At 43.8% G+C, this 19,649-nt stretch overlaps 1 protein-coding gene across 1 annotated transcript in view; it reads right to left on the bottom strand.

Moving 5' to 3' along the window:
* The window catches only part of LOC109932888 (proprotein convertase subtilisin/kexin type 7-like), a 126,413-nt gene extending 114,512 nt beyond the window's left edge, over window positions 1-11,901 (bottom strand). The window contains exon 1 of the mRNA XM_048615363.1: window positions 11,834-11,901. Coding sequence (XP_048471320.1) covers window positions 11,834-11,863 — 30 coding nt within the window. The 5' untranslated portion in view covers window positions 11,864-11,901. The remainder of the gene's footprint in view (window positions 1-11,833) is intronic.
* Window positions 11,902-19,649: the final 7,748 nt, after the last annotated feature.

The raw sequence follows: 19,649 nt of genomic DNA, 5'->3' as shown, positions 1-19,649 counted from the left end.
GTGAGAGAGAGGGTGTGTGAGAGAGAGGGTGTGTGAGAGAGAGGGTGTGTGAGAGAGAGGGTGTGTGAGAGAGTGTATGTGAATATGTGTGCGAGAATGTGAGAAAGTGAGAGAGTGTATGAGAGAGAGAGAAATCAAGAGTTCATCAAACTCATTCCTGATATTGGACTAATAACGAGACTGGGCCTATATTCTCTTGAGGTTAGAAAATGAGAGGTGATCACATTAACACATCAAAATTCTGACAGGGGTTGACATTGATAGATGCAGGAAGGAGATTTCTCCTGCTGGGGTGGGGTGGAATCTAGAACCAGGGAGTCTCAGAGTAAGAGGCTGACCATTCAGGATGAGATGAGGGGGAATTTTTTCCTCTCACAGGACTGTGAATCTTTGGAATTCTCTAACCCAGAGGAACATGGAGACTCAATCATTGATATGTTGAAGACAGAGATTGACAGATTTCCAGATCTACAAGACATTGAGAGATATGGGGATAGTGTGGGAAAATCATGCTGAGGTAGATGATGAGCCACGATCTTGTTGAATGATGCAGCAGGCTCAAGGGGCTCAATGGTCTACTCTTACTTTTATTTCTTATGTTCTTGCTGACCTCTGTTGGCTCCTAATTCCCCAACACATTAATGAGAAAATCATCATCCTCCTCCACAAATCCCTCCATGGTCCAACTCCACTCTATCTCTGCAATATCTCCCAGCCTTAAGACACTTCTTGCAATCTCTGGCTCCCCTCTTTCTCATCCCTCACCCTTCGTCCCTGGGGGGGGACCAGAACCCTAGGTTCTTCTCCCAGTCACCTCCTCTTCCAAAACCTCTCTCCTGCTCTTCACCTTTCAAAATCTTTTCCAAATCTTTGTGAGCACACTTTTGATCACATAAGTCAACCTCTACCTCTGTGGTTTATAAGACTCCACTCCTTTATTGAATCCAAGTTGTTTTGTTTTCCTTCATACTTCTGGGAAATCTTCAAAAGGTGAGATATCAAGTCATCGTTAATTATATAACATCATTCGGTGTATTTTGCTTCCTGAGGTAAATCCAATAACCTTACATTCTTGTACACATCTTGGGCTTCACTGCAAAGGGCAATAGAGGCAATAATTACATTTTTACAACAGCTCTACAAATCTCATTCAATCTTTGCCTGCATTGTTGTAGAGATATTTATCTGCCAATTCCATGACAGTCAATACAGCATTATTATCGACCAACTGCCGCACTTCAGAGTGCAATCTTCCACATACAAATTGAAATAAACAGGAAGTCTACTCATTCTTAAGTGGACAATTATGACTGCAGGAAACAACACCTTAATGACTGGTTGGATGCAAATCCATTAGCTAGGAGAAGCTCCAATAATTTACAGGGGCCAACACCAGTAAAATAGAAGTTCCATGGAAATACAATAGTGAAATTTGATTCAAAATGTTAAGGATATTGAAAAGAATCAGCATTTCCATATTCCCCATTATCTTTAGCTTTGGTCCCTTTGATAATGTAACTGGGGACACCAGATCCCCAAATTAACGTCACTGGATACAAGAACACAAATGATACGTGAAACATCATATAAACTAGTGTCTAATTTCCTCGGTTAAGAATAGTTACTGCTCACTTGCCCTTTGAAAGTTCTGAGTTGTCCTGGGATTTTCAGCTCTGAGCATGAGACCTATCCGTTTAATGTCCTATTCTGCACATATTGGTAGGTCCTGCATACACCTCGTGTGAGGTGACACCATTCACAGAAATTTCAAAATCATATCGCAATTAGTTGACAACTGAAAGCTAATCTGACCAGGAAGAGCTGTGTCAAGCTCAGAAAATAAAAGGCACATTTTTAAAAAATCTTGTTTTTTTTAAATAGAAGGAAATGCTGATTAGTTTCTCTCTGTGTGGTATTTTAACAATATTCACTAATTCTGAAGAACACTTGGATTTATTATTAACACAATCCCAGGAGTCCATATAAATGATAACGCTGTCTGCAGCAACCCTTAAATATTAACGCACTGCAGTGGTCCTCTGTAAATATTAACTCATTTCTGGGGCCTGCTGCAAATATTAATGTACTTGCAAGTTAGCGCCTGCAAATAGTAACACATTCCTGGTGAATCCCTCTAAACAACATCATGCTGGGGTCCCTGCAAATATTAATGCATTCCCCAGAGAAACCAGACATTTTTGACTATTTCCTGTGCTAATTTGCAAAAGGCAGTGCAAACTACAAAAAAAGGAAAACCTTGTTATCGCAGCAAATAATGTTGCATTTGTATACAGGAAGAGAATAACATCACAGATAGTTCAAAGAAGCAGGGGTAAGGAGATGGTAGCGTTGCATTAATGTCACAGCACTAGCAATCCAGAAGCCTAGGCTAGTTGTCGGGGAGTGGGGTATAAATCGAGGATTGAAAAGCTAGTCTTGGAAGTAGTGACCACAGTACTATTATCGATTGTCATGAAGACCCATCTAATTCACTAATGCTAGTTAAGGAAGGGAATCCACCCTCCTTTCCAATTCTGGCCTACACACAACTTGAAAGCCACAGCAATTTGGTTGACTCATAAGGCCGAGCAAGCCACTCAGTTCAAGGGCAACCGGGAATGGAGAAGAAATGTTGGCTTTGCCAGCGACGCTTACATTTCACGAAAAGAGTAATTTTAAAAATATTGGCTCTGTGTCAGAAATTGCTGTTGCAAATCAATTATTACACTGTGAGAATGCTTTCAGAAATGAGAAACAAAATTGCATACCACAGGCAAATTGCTTTTCCACTTAAAAGGGTGTGTGGATTTGCATCTGTGGAGGCTGAAACACTTTTCCTTTGAAGGAAGCAATGACCTCATACATTTCCTGCTGCTGTGTGTTACTACTAATTCCTGACAAAGCATTCCAACTTTGCCTCATTTCCCTTCCACACATTCACCCTCCTCCCTACCCTACCCCCCCACCATCACCATATTATGTCACTCCCATTACAAATCACCCTACAGCAAGGGGTGACCTCATCCAAACCTTAACGGGTGTTCAAATGCTGCAGCAAATCAGAACAAGAGAGGCTGAGTATCAGATACTCACAACAAAGGGTTGTATACTCACATTGCAGTAGAGAAACCTATCCCTTCTAATAAACTGATGGCTTAAGGACTGGGTGAGATGCCAAGAATCAAATAAACATTTGTAATCAGGATCGCATGTTCAGGGATTAGCATAGGTCAATAGAAGAACTTAGCCTCTTTCTGAGAAATTTTCGATCAAGAAAGATTCCATTCTTTTCCACCCATATGTAGGTTTTAAATAGTAGTTCAGATCCCTTCAATTTGCTGTAGCTTTTTAATGTTCTTAACTATTTGTGAACATTCACTAACTGCAAAGAGGGTTTTCGGGGAATTAATTTAAAATATACAAACTCATATATACAGGCTGTACCTAGGTACCTTTGTACCCAAGATGAGTGGCGACATATAAACTTTTCACTGTATCCATTGAGTATATGTGACAATAAAGCCAATTCAATTCAATTCAAAACACTCCAAAGCTATTCTTTATGACAAGTTGGAAGTTGCACTGTTTTGGGAAGTGGTGCTTTTATATAGAAATGAGTTAGGGTGGCACAAGGCAACTTTTTGATCTAGGTTTAGGCATACCTTTGAAATAACCTCAGATAAAGATCAATACAAAAACAAAGTTGCTGGAAAAGCTCAGCAGGTCTGGCAGCATCTGTGGAGGAGAAAACAGAGTTAACGTTTCGGGTCCGGTGACCCTTCCTCAGTTTTTATAAAGATCAGTACATGATGTCTTACATATCCTTGCAATTTTTGAAGCCAAGTTTCTATTGAAAGTAGTTGTAACTGTTCCTAAAAAGAGTTTTGTAGCCACTTTTCCTTTTAGTCTTTTAAAAAAAAGCCACGGCCCATCCCTTCTGCTTCAAATTGTGGTTATTGTTTATCCGACTCAAAACGAAGGGAATTTTAATCGCTATTCAGGAGACAAATGAAGGGGGTTTGCATTGACTGACACAGACTGGAGACAACTGGCTGGAGTTGAAGCATCAATAGCAGATGCTGAGGGAGCAGATCCCAAAGCAGGAACTTGTACCGCACCAAACTGGAACACAGGTTTTTAATAAAAAGCGCAGGCGTCCACATCTAAACAGACTCCAATGGCAACTACACTAATAGGAAGAGGTGTTTTACTCCGATTTCTTTTCTGCGTTTGTTACACAACTTTCACACTACCAGAGATGAAAGGTTCGTCGTATCAGGGGAGACTGAGTAAGTTAGGTCGATACTCGCTAGAGTTTAGAAGAATGGGCGGAGATCTAATTGAGGAACATAAGATGTTAAAGGGGATCGATAAGGTCGATGTAGAGAGAATGTTTCCCCTTGTAAGGCAATCTAGAATAACAGATTATAGTTTCAGGCTCAGGGGTGGGCGGATTTAAAACTGAAATGAGGAGCAATTACTTCTCCCATAAAAGTGGGAATCTGAAATTCACTATCCCAGAGTGATGGGCACTGGGACTCTGAATATAGTTAAGAATGTTGTGTGAAGCTGTATGCTCTCCCCATGTCTGCGTGGGTTGCCTCCAGGTGATGCACAGCCCTAAGATGTGCAGGTTAGATGGTTTGGCCATGGGAAATTGCCCGTAGCATGTAGGCTAGATGAGTTAACTTTGATAAATGTGGGGTCACGGGGATAGGGTGGGATGCCCTTCAGAAGGTTGGTGAAGACTCGATGGGCCGAATGGCCTCTGTCTGCACTGTAGGAATTCTATGATTTTAGAGGAGACAGACAGACGTTTAATTAGTGATGAGCTGAAAGGTTATGGGGAGTGGGAAGGAAAGTGGATTTGAACCGGAGATGAGATCAGCCATGATTGTATCAAATGGCAATCAGGCTCAAGGGACTGCTTGGCTCCTGCCCCTAGATCTTAAGTTACACGAAAAATTAGTTGCTTGAGTTTGGAATTCTTCAGCTCTTAACACCCAGAAAAATAGCTCCCTTCAGCAGACCAAGTCTCTTATGAATCAATGTCTCCGCACACTGTAGTACAGTAATTAGATATCAGGAGTACCAATTACACAGCATTAGCAGCATAATGCAACAGGGAATATTTTAGAAGCACATCATAGTCTCTTGTTTGCTTTAAAAGGTAGCAAATATCATAAACACTGTCTAAAATTAAGCTTATTTACAGGATAATCACACAAAAACACAAAGACAAAGAATGGAACAAATACTTGGAAAACAATGAAGATGGATCAGTCACAAGGGATTATTTTACCTAATAAATATTTTTACAAAAGGCAAGGCAGTACCTAAACTTAAGTTAGTAATTCAGCAAACTTTACACCACACTCCAGTGGAAAGCAGCAACTCCAAACAAAAAACTTAATTCTTTCTAATCAATTTTTAAATATACAGAACACTTTTCTGCTTTATCAGAAACAAGAGCACAGCAATACTAAAACTTCTAAAGCCTCACTGAGATTGTAAAATCCTACTTTAAACAATGGAATGGCTGCTACTTTTTATCCAAGAAGAAAGCAAAGGGGATGATATATGGATTACGCAACCTAGCCGCAAGGAATTGACAAACATGAACTGAAACAATCATGACGTCTGTATATGTTGGAAAATTTTCTTTCAAGCTGGTTCCCAGGGCAACTATAACAACAGGCTTCACAATATTACAACAGGACAGGATGGCTCCAAGACTTTGGCCCCCGCTGTCTGTTCAACTCCCTTTGCATACTGACTCAGTTTTAAAGAGGCCACTCCCAATTCAAAACCTGGAGCAAAATAGAAAATATATTCCTTCTCTAAGCTTGCTTTGTCACCACAGCTCAAACTCAGTTCACAAAACATTCTGAATGATTTGACGGCTCCATTTTCTGACCCTGGCCTACTCTTTCTTCGTTGGTTCAAAATGCCATTTATATAGGCGCTAGAAAAATCCAGTTCGATTTTCATTGGCATCTGTAACTGAACCTAGATATGTGAACGGCATATGAGCGAACAACTATTCATTTTCACATTATTGCTAGGCAAGACCTTGTGTGGGTATACTTTGGAAAGGCATGGCATGACAGACTAGGTGCAAGATTCAATCATACAGTTGGGCCAGTAATTCTCACTTAAATGTTGAGGCAGGCAGTAAATACAGTATATTGAAAATTCAACTTTTTTGCTGCTGATTTGCCTTCGTTACTGCTCGATCTGCTTAATCCTGGCTGGTCTCCCACTTCTATGTTTTGGAGGAAAAACGTAGCTGGTCTAATTAGTAAGTTTGTGGATGATACAAAGATTGGTGGAGTTGCGGATAATGGGGAAGTTTGTCAGAGGATACAGGATATAGATCAGTTGGAGGCATGGGCAGAAATAAGGCAGATGGAGTTTAATCTGGCCAAATGAGAGGTGACACATTTTGGAAGGTCAGGTACAGGTGGAAATTATATAGTGAATGGGAGAACCCTTGGGAGTACCAATATGAAGAGGGATCTGGCTGTGAAGGTCCACAGATCACTGAAGGTGGTAGTGCAGGTGGATAAGAGAGTAAAAAAGGCCTGTGGCATACTTGCCTTCATTGGAAGGGGCATCGAGTATAAGGATAGAAAAGTCACTGCAGCTATATAGAACTTTAGTTAGGCCCCACTTGGAATATTGCGTATGGTTCTGGTCACCGCACTACCAGAAGGATGTGGATGCTTTGGAAAAGGTACTGAAAAGGTTTACCGGGATGTCGGCTCGTATGGGGGGTTTGAGCTATGAGGAAAGGTTGGATAGACTGGCTTTTGTTTTCACTGGAACGCAGGAGGTTGAGGGGTGATCTCATAAAAGTTTAAAAGATTGCAAATGGCATGGATAGAGTGGAAAGTATGAGGCTTTTTCCCAGGGTGGAGGGGTCAATTACTAGGAGACACAGGTTCAAGGTGCAAGTGGGGAGGAGTTTAAAAGAGAAGTGCTAGGCAGGTTTTTCACACAAAACGTGGTGAGTGCCTGGAATGCGCTGCCAGAGGTGGTGGTGGAAGCAGACACAATAGCAGCATTAAGGAAGCACCTGGACAAATACATCATTAGGAAGGGAATAGAGGGAACACAGAACCTGTAAGTGAAGACAATTTTAGTACGGCTTGGAGGACCGAGGGGCCTGTTCCTGCGCTGTACTGTTCTTTGCTCTTGTTCTGTCAATCTGAGGTCTTTTAAAACTCTGTTGCCCTTGTTTTAATTCACACCCGTCCCATGTTCCTCAGGTCAACAGCAATTTGGGATGTGCAATAAATACCTACATCTCATGAAAGAATGAAGAAAGAAAAAATATAGCTTCATTCCAGTGCTTGTTTGGCAAGGATAGGAAGTGTCCTTATTGAAACATCCAAGATTCTTCAGGGACTTGACAGGTTAGAGGTGGAGAGCTTGCTTCTCCCTGTGGGAGAGTCTAGGCCCAAGGACATAATCTCAGGGTAAGGGGTCACACGTTTAAAACTGAGAGGGGAAGGAATTCCTTCTCTTAGAACATAGCGAATCTGTGGAAGTCTTCTACAGAGGGCTATTGAGGCTGTTAAATATATTCAGCGTTGAGTAAAAATCTGTCCATCTCAAAGAGGAAATCAAGGGTTATGGGGATAAAGCAGGAAAAGTGGAGTTGAGGATTATCAAATCAGCCATGATCTCAATTGAATGGCACGGCAGACTCGATGGGCCGAACGGCCAACTTCTACTCCTATGCCTTATGGTCTTAACAATGTCCGCAACAGGGTGATGCTATTAAACTGCGAAAAAAATCTTGGGTTTCCATGCAGACTTTTCCATTTTGCACTTTAACATGAGAAGAAACTGGATGGCCTCAGCCTGGTTAGAAGTAGGAATGCTGCTATGGGATTGCTTAGCTACTAAAGCTGAATGATTACGAACCGACAGTTCAGCAAGAACTGATGCTGTAGGAAAATCTCACAGACTTTACAAGTTGGCGCAGCAAGCAATTCCACTTGGCCATTGAGCCAAGGTTACCAGTCAGATGATTCAATCTGAGCTGCGTGGCACCTGGTACATTCGCATGAGGGAAAGTGCACTCTGAAAACAAATTTACTTAATCTTAGAAGTGGGACCATGGGAGGACAATGGTGAACCTACTTTCCAAGGGCTAAGGTTATAGAAACTGGCAGCGTACTGGAGCTGTGAGGACCTGCAGCACTCTTATTGGTCTAAGGGTGTGAAGCTTAAGAAGTTCCATCTACTGGTGCAAGTGTATAGCAATAGGAGTGACGAGGATTAAGGACATTGGCAACGATGCGTGAGCATTTGAATGCATGGAGTCCTATATTCTGAAACTGCATCTGCAATTTATCTATGCCTGGATGTATTTTATAAAGTATTCCTCTGATCAATATTAAACGTTGTGAGGCATAATTTAGTTAGCACACCGTCACCTGCACTTCTGACCAGTAGAAATTTACAGTCAGTTTTTTTTAAAACATAACCTAGCATCTGTGATTAAATGCTGTGCAGATGAATAACTATAATGGCAACCTGAATAAATGCAACAGTTCAGCTCTCTTGCATTAGAAGACTCTGGAGACACTCAGCACATGAGGCAGAATCTGGGGAGAGAACAGTTAATAGTTTGGACACGAACTCTGTTGAAATTGAGAGCTACCTAACTTGAGGTCATACTTGTTAAGAAAACTGCATTTGGCTTCTTTCATGAAGAGAATTCCGAACCTTAAGCACAGAGTGCAGCTTTACTTGGCTAGAAGATGGAAACACAAATTGCCTCTTCAGCCAGGAAGAGGGTGAGATTGTGCCCTGGAAAGTAGAGTTAGACAAGGTAAAGGAGCAGGTGTTAATCTCCTGCGTTCACATGAGAAGGACTGTGTAGTGTAGTGTATGAGACCCTTGATTGGGTTTGTTAACCTGGGCTAATCAGGGAGTCCTGGCTGACAGATACAAACAAGGATTCAAAGAATCCCCTTACTTGAGGGACTGACTCCGAGCTGGCTGGTCACAGCCAGTGTACTGCACACATGTAAATAAAGGGTGACATGTTGATGGGATACCAGCCTCTGTGCCAGTTATTACAGATGGCAAATGATAGGGGTCATGGTAGAGTCATGGGGAATAGTCCCTATGCAGGGGGCCTGGAGGGAAGGGAAAATGGGCTTCATGGCGGGAATCAGAACGGATATAATCAAATTTTTAAAAAATATATTCCTTCACAGGATGTGACCCATCACTGGCAAGGCCAGCTGAGTGGCTTCTCAGGCCATTTCAGAGAGCAGTTCAGAGTCAACCACATTGCGCTGGGTCTGGAGACGCACGTACGAACATATAAAGGCAGAATAAGAATAAGTCACTCGGCCCTTAAGCCATTTGATAAGATTGTGGCTGATTTGGTTTTAACCTCAACTCCACATTCCAGTGTTTCCCCAATAACCTTTCATCCCCTTGTTAACAAGAATCTATCTACCTCTACTTTAAAAAATATTTAGAGGTTTCACATCCACTGCCTTTTGTGGAAGGGAATTCCAAAGACTCTCAACCATCAGAGCTCCGTTATTTTTAAATTCGGACCCTTAGTTCTCAATTCTCCTACAAAAGGAAACATCATTCCACATCCAATCGGTCAAATCCCCCCAGGATTTTATAATGTTACAATTAAGTCACCTCTGACTCTTCTAAACTCTAGTGGAAACAGGCCCAGCCCTGTCTGACCTCTCCTCGTAAAGCAATGTGCTCATTCCAGTCTGGTAGGCCAGGCTGGACAAGGGTGGCAGGTTTTGTTCTCTAAAGGACATGAGTGAACCATTTAGGGTTTTACATCAATTAACAATCATTGTCATGAACACAAGTTCAATTCCAGATTTTATTGATTTGAATTTTTAAATTCCACCAGCAGCCGAGGTGGGATTTGAACCTATATCAGAGGACTCAAAGGCTTTGGATTATTAGCCGACTGATATCGCCACTACATTGATGTCCTTGAGAGATGGGAGGGTGGATGATGATCCGTCAATAGCAAAGCCTGGATAGAGTCATAAAGTCATACATCACAGAAACAGACCCTTTGGTCCAACCAGTCCATGCTAACCTAGACTAGTCCCACCTGCCTGTGCTTAGCCCATATCTCTCCAAACCTTTCCTATTTATGTACTTATTCAAACATTTCTTAAACATTATAACTGTACCTGCATCCACCACTTCCTCAGAAAGTTCATTCCACACATGAACCACTCTCTGGGAAAAGAAAATTGCACCCCCTCCCCATGTCTTTTTTTAAATCTTTCTCCTCTCACCTTAAAAATATGCCCCCTTGAAATCTCCCACCCTAAGGAAAAGACACCTGCTATTCACCTTATCTCTACCCTCATGATCATGATTGCGAAAGTAAAGTGTGCATTCCTGAAGGTGGGAAATGTCACGGACTGGGTTGAGGGTCTTGCTGACTATGGTAGAGAGGAATAAACACAGAAGTTGCTGGAAAAGCTCAGCAGATCTGGCAGCATCTGCTAAGAAAAAGTCAGATTTAGCGTTGCGGGTCCGGTGACCCTTCCTCAGAAGGACCCGCAATGTTAACTGACTTTTTCTTCACAGATGCTGCCGGACCTGCTGAGCTTTTCCGACAACTTCTGCTTTTGTTCCTGATTTACAGCATCCGCAGTTCTTTTGGTTTTTACGGTCAAGAGGAATCCCTGGCTGGGGAAGAAAATGAATGTTTCGACAGGTCTGGCATGGAGCAAGTATTATCAACATAACGTTGTGACAGAGATGGAGAAGCAAGAAGCGTTGCACGGAAAAAGGTCGGAGTTGTCAGGTTTGTAGTAAAGTCCAGTGGAAAGACACATGCTCTCTCAGGCTGAATGAAAAGGCTGACCTTTGCTTGTGGAATTGTATTTTCAAATCAGTGAATCAGAAAACACTAATCAATATACAGAGATATCTGCAGCCCACAGCCGTCCTGCACCTTATGGCATAAAGGGAAAAATCAGTCATGGCAGGTACCAGGTCCAAAATGGGTACTCAAAATAAGAGCAATTGTAATTATTAATACTCTTCAGGGCCTTTGAAAGGAGTCTGGCACTGAAAAAAGCACCCATTCAAATCTACACTGGCAACATGAACAAGACCAGAGAAACAAACAAGTAGCTCAGAGGGTGGATCCATTCAGAATTATTCAAAATGCTGGCCCTAGGGTAGAAATTCTCTGAATATTTCCATTCGGCCCATCACAGGGTTAGCCTTCCACGTGTGTTACAGAATTTGCAGCACAGAATGTGGTTATCTACCAAATACTGCCCTGCCATTGTAAGGCTTTCCTTAAAATACATTTACATACAGAGGAATATACATAACCAGATCAATCATCAGCTGAGCAAATGAGCACGTTTGGCCAGCAAGTGAACAACAAATTAGGTCAAATAAAGCAAACAAAAATGGGACAGATCAAACTGTCCAAGTGTCCACTTAGCTTACGTTTTGCTGAGAGAATGTGGGAGTCTTAATATTCTGTGCATAATTTTATGGGACAATACGTTTGGATCATTCCCAACTTTCAGAACTCATACAGCAATTCTTGCTCTCTCTCTTCCCAACCTCCTCGAAGCAGAGACACATTTCTGAGAAAAAAATGATCTATTATTAAGCTTATCCATTTTCATGGGAAGACCATCACCGGCAAGATTCAACTCTCCCCAACCATCCTGACCTGGAACTGTATCGCTGTGGCCAGGTCAAAATCCTGAAACTCCCTCCCCAACACTTGCCACACCCTGCTTCCACCAATAGACTGCAGCAGCTTAAGAAGGCAGTTTATTATTACCTCAAGGGCAATTAAGGATGGGTGATTCATGTTGGATCAGCCAAAGTGCCCATATACCATCCAAGCATAGGTTAAAAACAGATTTTCTACGCTCGTCTCTTCTACTTCAAAGCCAAAACAAAATCTCAGTAACATCTCTGAAACTTAGGTTCTGGGTTGTTTTGACCCAGACAGTTTTACTTTAAAGATTGTAGTCACAGCAACATACACCACACTGCGATCTTTATTTTTAACCATGTCCGACACAGCTTAATCATATAACAAGCAAGCACTTGGTTTCTGTGAAATGCTGCACTCAGTGAGGCAGCGTGTCTAATCGGGGTGTCTCCAGAAGGCCCATCCAATTGTGCAAAAGCAGAAGCTGACACAGGAAAAGGATCAATGCCTCAGAATTCAAACCGGGATACAATTTCCACTTTAAGAACTCATCCAGCATCTGGCACTAATCAATCCCCCCGAGGGTGGAGCAGTGCATTTTTCTCACTGCAGCCAAGCCTGAACATTTAACACTTTACAAGAGAATCTTCTTCAACAACGTGCAGATCAGACATCAATCTTGTATTTAATAAACCCCCAAAACAATCAAACGTTATCGAAATTTGGCCTTTTGTTTCCCCTTCTGTGAGACTTGGTGGGGGGAGGGGTGCAGGTGGGATTAGTTTTGTGAAGTTCTCGAGATCAGCACAGCAACCGCATCCTTGATAGCTTCATTCTCTCTCTCCTTGATTATTTTAGCTCCCAGTTGCGGCTCCCATCCCAAGGGCACTGGGCTCATTCCTGCAAAGAATTCCACAGAAACCCACAGTCATCTAAACCTCACCCACCCTTCTCGTGAGAACCTATTTAATAAGTGTCAGCAACTTATCCAATTGTCACATTAAGCTTCCCGCTCCAGCGATGCCAACTCTGTCTAGACATTTCCCAGGCGGTTTCAATACTAACCTCATGCCTGTACCCAGTCAGGTCTCGTCATACCCACTGTATCTGCAGCATGCACAAATGGTTAATGAAAATGCATAAAGAAATCAAAACAAAGAACTGCGGATGCTGAAAAAAAAAACAAAGTGCTGGCGAAACTCAGCAGATCTGGCAGAATCTGTAGAGAAAAACGGAGCTAACATTGTCCAGAGTCCAGTCAGAGTTCTGATAAAGGGTCACTGGTTATTGAAACATTAATTCTGTTTTTCTCTCCACAGATTAAGGATAGTCAACATGGCTTTGTGCCTGGGAAATTGTGTCTCACTAACTTGATTGAGTTTTCTTTGAAGAGGTGACAAAGACGATGGATGAAGGCAGAGCACTGGATGTTTTCTTCAGCAAAGTGTCCAACAAGGTTCCACATGGTAACCGGTGAGTAAGATTAGCTAACACGGGATCCAGGGGGAGCTGGACAATTGAATACAAAATTGGCTCGATGGTAGGAGACAGAAGATTGTGGTAGAGGGTCAATACAGTGCGGTGCTAGAGGAACATAGCAGGCCAGGCAGCAGCAGAGGAGCAGGAAAGTCGATGTTTCCGGTCAGGATCCTTCATCAGAACTGGGGAGGAGGATGGGAGCTGGGAAATAATTAGAGGGAGGAGGGGGTTGGGCTGGGGGAAGGTAGGTAGGAGGAGGATAGGTGAAAGGGGGCAGTGGGGATTGGTCAGTGGGAAGGCTGGGGCAGATAGGTTGGGGGGGGAGGGGGGAAGATGGACAGGTAGTGTCAGGTCAAGGAGGCAGGGATGAGAGTGAGGGTTGGACATGGGATGAGGCCAGGGATGGGGAGGTTTTAAAACTGGTAAATTCTATGTTCAGGCCATCAGGCTGGGGGCTCCCAAGGCGGAATATGAGGTGCTCCTCCAGTCTGCGTGTGGCATCATTGTGACACTGGAGGAGGCCCAGGATGGACATGTCACCCACGGAGTGGGAGGGGGAGTTAAAATGGTTAGTGACCGGAAGGTGTTGTTGATTATAGTGCACAAAGCACAGATGCTCTGCAAATCTGTCACCAAGTCTGTCACCAAGTCTGCGCTTGGTCTCACCAATGTAGAGTGGGCCACATCGGGAGCAACGGATACAGTAGACCAGGTTGGAGGATGTACTGCTGAACCCCTTTCAGATATGGAAAGATTGTCTTGGGCCTGGGATGGAGGTTGGGGGGGGGGGGGTGGGGGAGGGGAGAAGGTGTAGGGGCAGGTGGGGTTCGTGGGGAGTGTGGAACGGATGAGAGAGTCACGAGAGAGCAGTCCCTACGAGTAGCAGAAAGGACTGGGGAGGGGAAATATCTCTTTGGTGGTAGGGTCGGATTATAGGTGGCAGAAATGGCACAGGATGATGTGCTGGATGCGGAGGTTGGTGGGGTGGTATGTGAGGACCAGAGGGTCTCTGTCTTTATTTTTGTTGGGGGGGGGGGGGGGGGTTGAGGGCAGAAGTACGGGAAAAGCAAGAGATGCGGGTGAGGGCAATTTTGATGACTGGAGAGGGGAAGATGAGGTCTTTGAAATAGGAGGACATCTGGGATGTTTGGGAGTGGAATGCTCCATCTTGTGAGCAGATGCGGCAGAGGTGGAGGAATTGGGAGTAAGGGATCGCATTCTTGCAGGAGGGTGGGTGAGAGGAGGTGTAGTCCAGGTAGCTATGGGAGTCAGTGAGTTTGAAATAGATGTCAGTGCTGAGACGGTTACCAGAGATGGAGACAGAGGGGTTCAGGAAGGGGAGGGAGGTATCGGAGATGGTCCAGGTGAATTTGAGGTTGGGGTGAAAGGTTAGTAAAGTTGATGAACTGTTCAAGCTCTCCACAGGAGCATGAAGCAGCGCTGATACAGTCATCGATGTAGCGGAGGAAGGAGGTGAGGGACAGTGCCTGTGTAACAGCGGAAAAGGGACTGTTCCACGTACCCTTCAAAGATGCAGGCATAGTTCGGACCCATACGGGTACCCATAGCCACCCCCTCAGTTTTAGGAAGTGGGAGGAGTTAAAGGAAAGGTTGTTCAGGGTAAGGACAGATTCTGTTAGGTAGATGAGGGTGTCGATGGAGGGGGACTGCTTGAGCCTGCGGGAGAGGAAGAAACAGATGGCTTTTAGGCCGAGGCGACCACATGGGCAAACTAAGAATGAGGTCATAGATAGTGTTAGTGTCTAGTGCGGTGGAAGAGGTCAGCGTGAGCAAGTTTGGTGTACTTATGGTTCTTGATGTCTGATAGGATGGAGGAAAAGTGTTGGTTGAGGGTGTGGATCCTGCATAAAATGAAAAACAGTAGAGGTCCCTCGCAGGTCTGGGACAGAGAGGTTCAGAGCTGGGGTAGCTTGCTTTTCAGACTGGAGGCCTGTTACCAGCAGTGCACCCCAAGGATCGGTGGTGGGTCCACAGCTTTGCGTAATTTATATAAACAACTTTGATGTGAATAAAGGATTCATGGTTAGTAAGTTTGCAGATGCTACCAAAATAGGTGGTGTAGAAGGTTATGTCAGAGTACAACAGGACCTTGATCAGATGGGCCAATGGGCCGAGGAGTGGCAGCTGGAGTTTAATTTACATAAATGTGAGATGTTACATTTTGGTAAGGCAAACCAGGGCAGGACTTATACACTTAATGGTAGGGCCCCGAGGAGTGTTATTGAACAGAGGAACCTCGGGGTGCAGGCTCATAGCTCCTTGAAAGTGAAGTGCAGGTAGTGTTATTGGTCAGTGCGTTGGATATCGGAGTTGGGAAGTCATGTTGAGGCAGTACAAGATATTGGTGAGGCCACTTTTAGAATACGGAGTACAATTGGTGAGGCCACTTTTAGAATACCGAGTACAATTCTGATCACCATTCTATAGGGAGGACGTTGTTAAACTTGAGAGGATGCAGGAAAGATTTACCAGGATGTTGCCGAGACAATATGGTTTGAGTTATAGGGAGAGGCTAAATAGGCTGGGACTTTTTTACTCTGGAGCATTGGAGGCCGAGGGGTAACCTTATAGAGGTTATAAGCGGGGAATCCAAAACTAGAAAGCGTATGTTTAAGGTGAGAGGGGAAAGATTTAAAGAAGACCTGAGGGTTAACTTTTTCCCCACAGAAGGTGGTGCATGTATGGACTGAGCTGGCACAGGAACTGGTGGAAGCGGGTATAATTACAACATTTAAAAGGCATTTGGATGGGTACATGAGTAGGATGAGAGATATGGGCCAAATGCTGACAAGTGGGACTAGGTCAGATTGGGATGTCTGGTTGGCACAGACGAGTTGGACCAAAGGGTCTGTTTCCATGCTGTATGACTGTATGCTGCCAGACCCGCTGAGGTTTCTCGACTACAAAGGAAAATGATTTTCAGAAAAACAATTATGTGGCTCTATGGGTCACTCACAGCAGTGAGCAGGTGTCGAATCTTTCATCTGTGGAGGCTCCAGGAAAACTGTGAGGAGTTGGCAACCCTGTCTCCTCCCATGTTTTATTTGCAGCTGGTTGGAACCCGAGCCGACTTTGCCAATGATGTGCTTTTGAAGTGTTGCAGGAAGTTCTGTGGCCCATTTAAATGTCCATCCCTAATTGTAAAGGGGCAACGCCTTTGCTGTGGGTCTGCAGTCACATTAGGCCAGACCAGGTAAGGATGGCAGACGTTTTTTTCTTTCTTCATTCACGGTATGAGGGTGTCACTCGCCAGGCAGCATTTATTGCCCTCCCTAATTGCCCAGAGGGCAGTTATGAGTCACCTACATTGCTGTGGGTCTGGAGTCACATGTAGGCCAGACCAGGTAAGGATGGCAGTTTCCTTCCATAAAAGGATGTTAGTGAACCAGATGGGTTTTTCCAACAATCGACAATGGATTCACAGTCATCATTAGATTCTTAATTCCAGATATTTATTGAATTCAAATTCCATCATCTACCATGGTGAGATTTGAACCCAGGAGCCCAGAATGTTATCTGGGTCTCTGGATTAACAGTCTGGCAATAATAGCACTAGGCCATCGCCTCCCCACCTTCCCTAGCGGGCACTGGTGACAATCAATGATAGCTCTGCGGTCGCCATTACTGAGACTGGCTTTCATTTTCACATTTTACTAAATGAATTTAAATTCCACCCTCTGTCATGATGGGATTTGAACCCACATCCCCAAAGCAATAAAATGGGCCTCTGGATTACAATCCCATTGAAATTATCATAGTACCACTATCTTCCACTGTCCACAGTAACAAAGCATTGTAATGAGGAATCTTGTGGCTAACCATGTACTATGACCTCACATTCTTAGACTCCTGTGACCAGAAGCCACAGTTGCATGCCAACTGTGTTGCAGTTTCCTGTTGGGAATTCTGTGTGAAGTCTACACAGCTAAGAACCGATCCCTATTCACCATGGGAGGGTTAACTTACGACTAATCAGGAATGCTGCCGAGTGCATCAGTTTCTGTAACATTTGTGGCTTCCCGTTCTTTTGCTCTGGGACAATGCTCACAACAGTCATCACCTTCAACTCCCAGCACACATTCTCAACTAACTTCCTGAACACCTTGGTCTGATCTTCCAACCTCATGGAGGAGATTGTGGCTTCGGTGCCATCTCTAATCCCAAACTGCTCTACATTACCCATTAGCCAGGGAGCCTGCTGGGCAGCCCCTTCCAGCTGTTCACTAGCAACTGGACTGCCAACCTGAACCAACCACAACAGCACGAGGCCACTTACCCTGGAGTCCCGACTGCAGGTCATGGTTGAACGTAAAATCAATGAATCTCTTGTCACATTCACTGAGAAAGCTACGGAGAAAAAGACTCTGAAGGGATCGACACGTGAGTATTGTACTGGATGACCATAAAACTAGGACCATGAGAAGAAAAAAAAATAGAAGCAGGAGCAGACTATTTGGCAGTTTGAGTCTGCTTCATGGATCAAAGCAAATTAAAGGTAGTCCCAGAGAACCAAAGGGCTGCTCTCCCAGTATAGAGAGATGACTGGTGGTGGTTTAACCCGAGGGTTTCCACACCTCAGGAGAGGGGCAAGGTTGAGAAGACAGGACCTTGATCGGCACCTCAGTTGGTGTGGGAACTCAACCTGCACTTCACAGTCACAAAGAGCATATACTGCGTATCCAACACCTGTTTCACTGCAAGAAAAATTGGATTTGCTGATTCATTCCTCAAGCCCTGATCATTCAGAGTCAACTTGCCTTGCTTAAAGTTTAAACAAAAGTTAAGAGATAAATGGCAGTTAACTGCCAATCAGCTTAATGGCAACATTCCCCATGGCACAACTCTTCCAATCAGAGTTCACATGCCAACCAATCATCACTCTCCTCTCATGCAGTACAAATTCTAGTTTTCTCCTTGAATCTGTATTGATGTCCTGATGAGTGAAAGATGAAAAACTTGGACAAAATTTGTCTTTCTTCAGTAATACTCAAGTTCAATACTATCAAATGACTATTTATTAATTATTAGCCAGCTACATTATGTCTAAGATGATGATTGACTCGCATCAGGTCTAACTCTAGATTAAGGATATGTTATCGCTACCCAAACATTCTCTCACAGGAAACAGGTTAGTGTCTCCCAGCAACAGGCCTTTATACCTTGATGAATGAAGCTCATCACACGCTGCCTTTAGGTCCGAGCTGTCTTTTACAACCCCTCTCGGGTAAATAAGTCCTTCCTTGGGTAAGGAGACCAAAACTGTACTCACTGCTCCAGGCATGGCACAACCAATGCGGTGTGTAGTTCCTGTTCCTGCAGGGCTTTGGGGAGGTGACTCTTAAAACGTAGGGTTGGGCCAGTGATGTGAAACTTGGGATTTAAAACCTCAGCGATTCAGGAGAACAGCAAAAAGTGAGGGTGGCAAGATTCCACAGATCAGACTTAGATAAGTACATGAATAGGAAAGGTTTAAAGGGATTTGGGCCAGGAGCAGGTAGGTAAGACTAGATGAGTTTGGGATTATGTTCAGTATGGACTGGTTGGACCGGGGGAGGGTCTGTTTCTGAACTCTATAGCTCTAATACTCTTAACAATTAACAACGAGCAGAATGTTGCTCAGGATGTCTCAAGGACATGGTGTTATAAAAAGGCAAGTTCTTTCTTCTCATCAAGAACTGCGGAGTTCACTGCTGCCACTTAGGGGACGTCACTGGTTCAAAACAGCTGCCAATGTACCCATAGCTTAGTCATTGCACTTGATTGCTCGCAGCACTTTAAGACATGGCAAGACTTTAAATAAATCAAGTATGATTATTACAACATGCTGGCAAAAAAAAACTGACTCACTTCCAGATCTAATTATTTTTAATAACACTTTATTTGGACCAGATTTCAAAACCCAAGTTTGACGTCATCTGACCAATATTTCTTAGACCAACTTTGCCCATCCTCTGTCATTTTAGGTGATGTGCTACATGATGAGCCTCAATGTAAATTGCGCTCAAAAAATAAGAGCTGCCATGAGAACTCCACAAAGGAACAAATCTTTTGTTTGTAAATACGGAAGTGAGCAGCTTCCCAGAAGGCAGTGGGTAAACCATCCATGCCATGTGGGGTGAGCATGTGAGGAACCACAAAAGGAAAAAGGACCCTGATGGGAGTAGTGTACAGGCTTCCCAGCAGCAGTCAAGATGTGGGGAGGAAAATAAATCAGGAGACAGAAGAGGCATTTAAGAAAGACACTATTACAACAATCACCTTCAATATGCAGGGGGACTGGGAAATCAGGCTGGTAGCGTATCCTAAGAAAAGGAATTCATAGAATGTCTACAAGATGGGTTTTTTTGGAGCAGCTCGTGGTAGAGCCCACTCGGGAACAGGCAATTCTGGATTTGGTGATGTGTGATGAGGCAGACCTGATTGGGGAGGAAGCCCTAGG

The sequence above is a fragment of the Rhincodon typus genome, chromosome 32 (assembly GCF_021869965.1).
Source record: "Rhincodon typus isolate 14 chromosome 32, sRhiTyp1.1, whole genome shotgun sequence".
NCBI lineage: Eukaryota > Metazoa > Chordata > Chondrichthyes > Orectolobiformes > Rhincodontidae > Rhincodon > Rhincodon typus.
The sequence above is the reverse complement of the archived record's forward strand: the minus strand, read 5'-3'. Positions and strand labels throughout refer to the sequence as shown.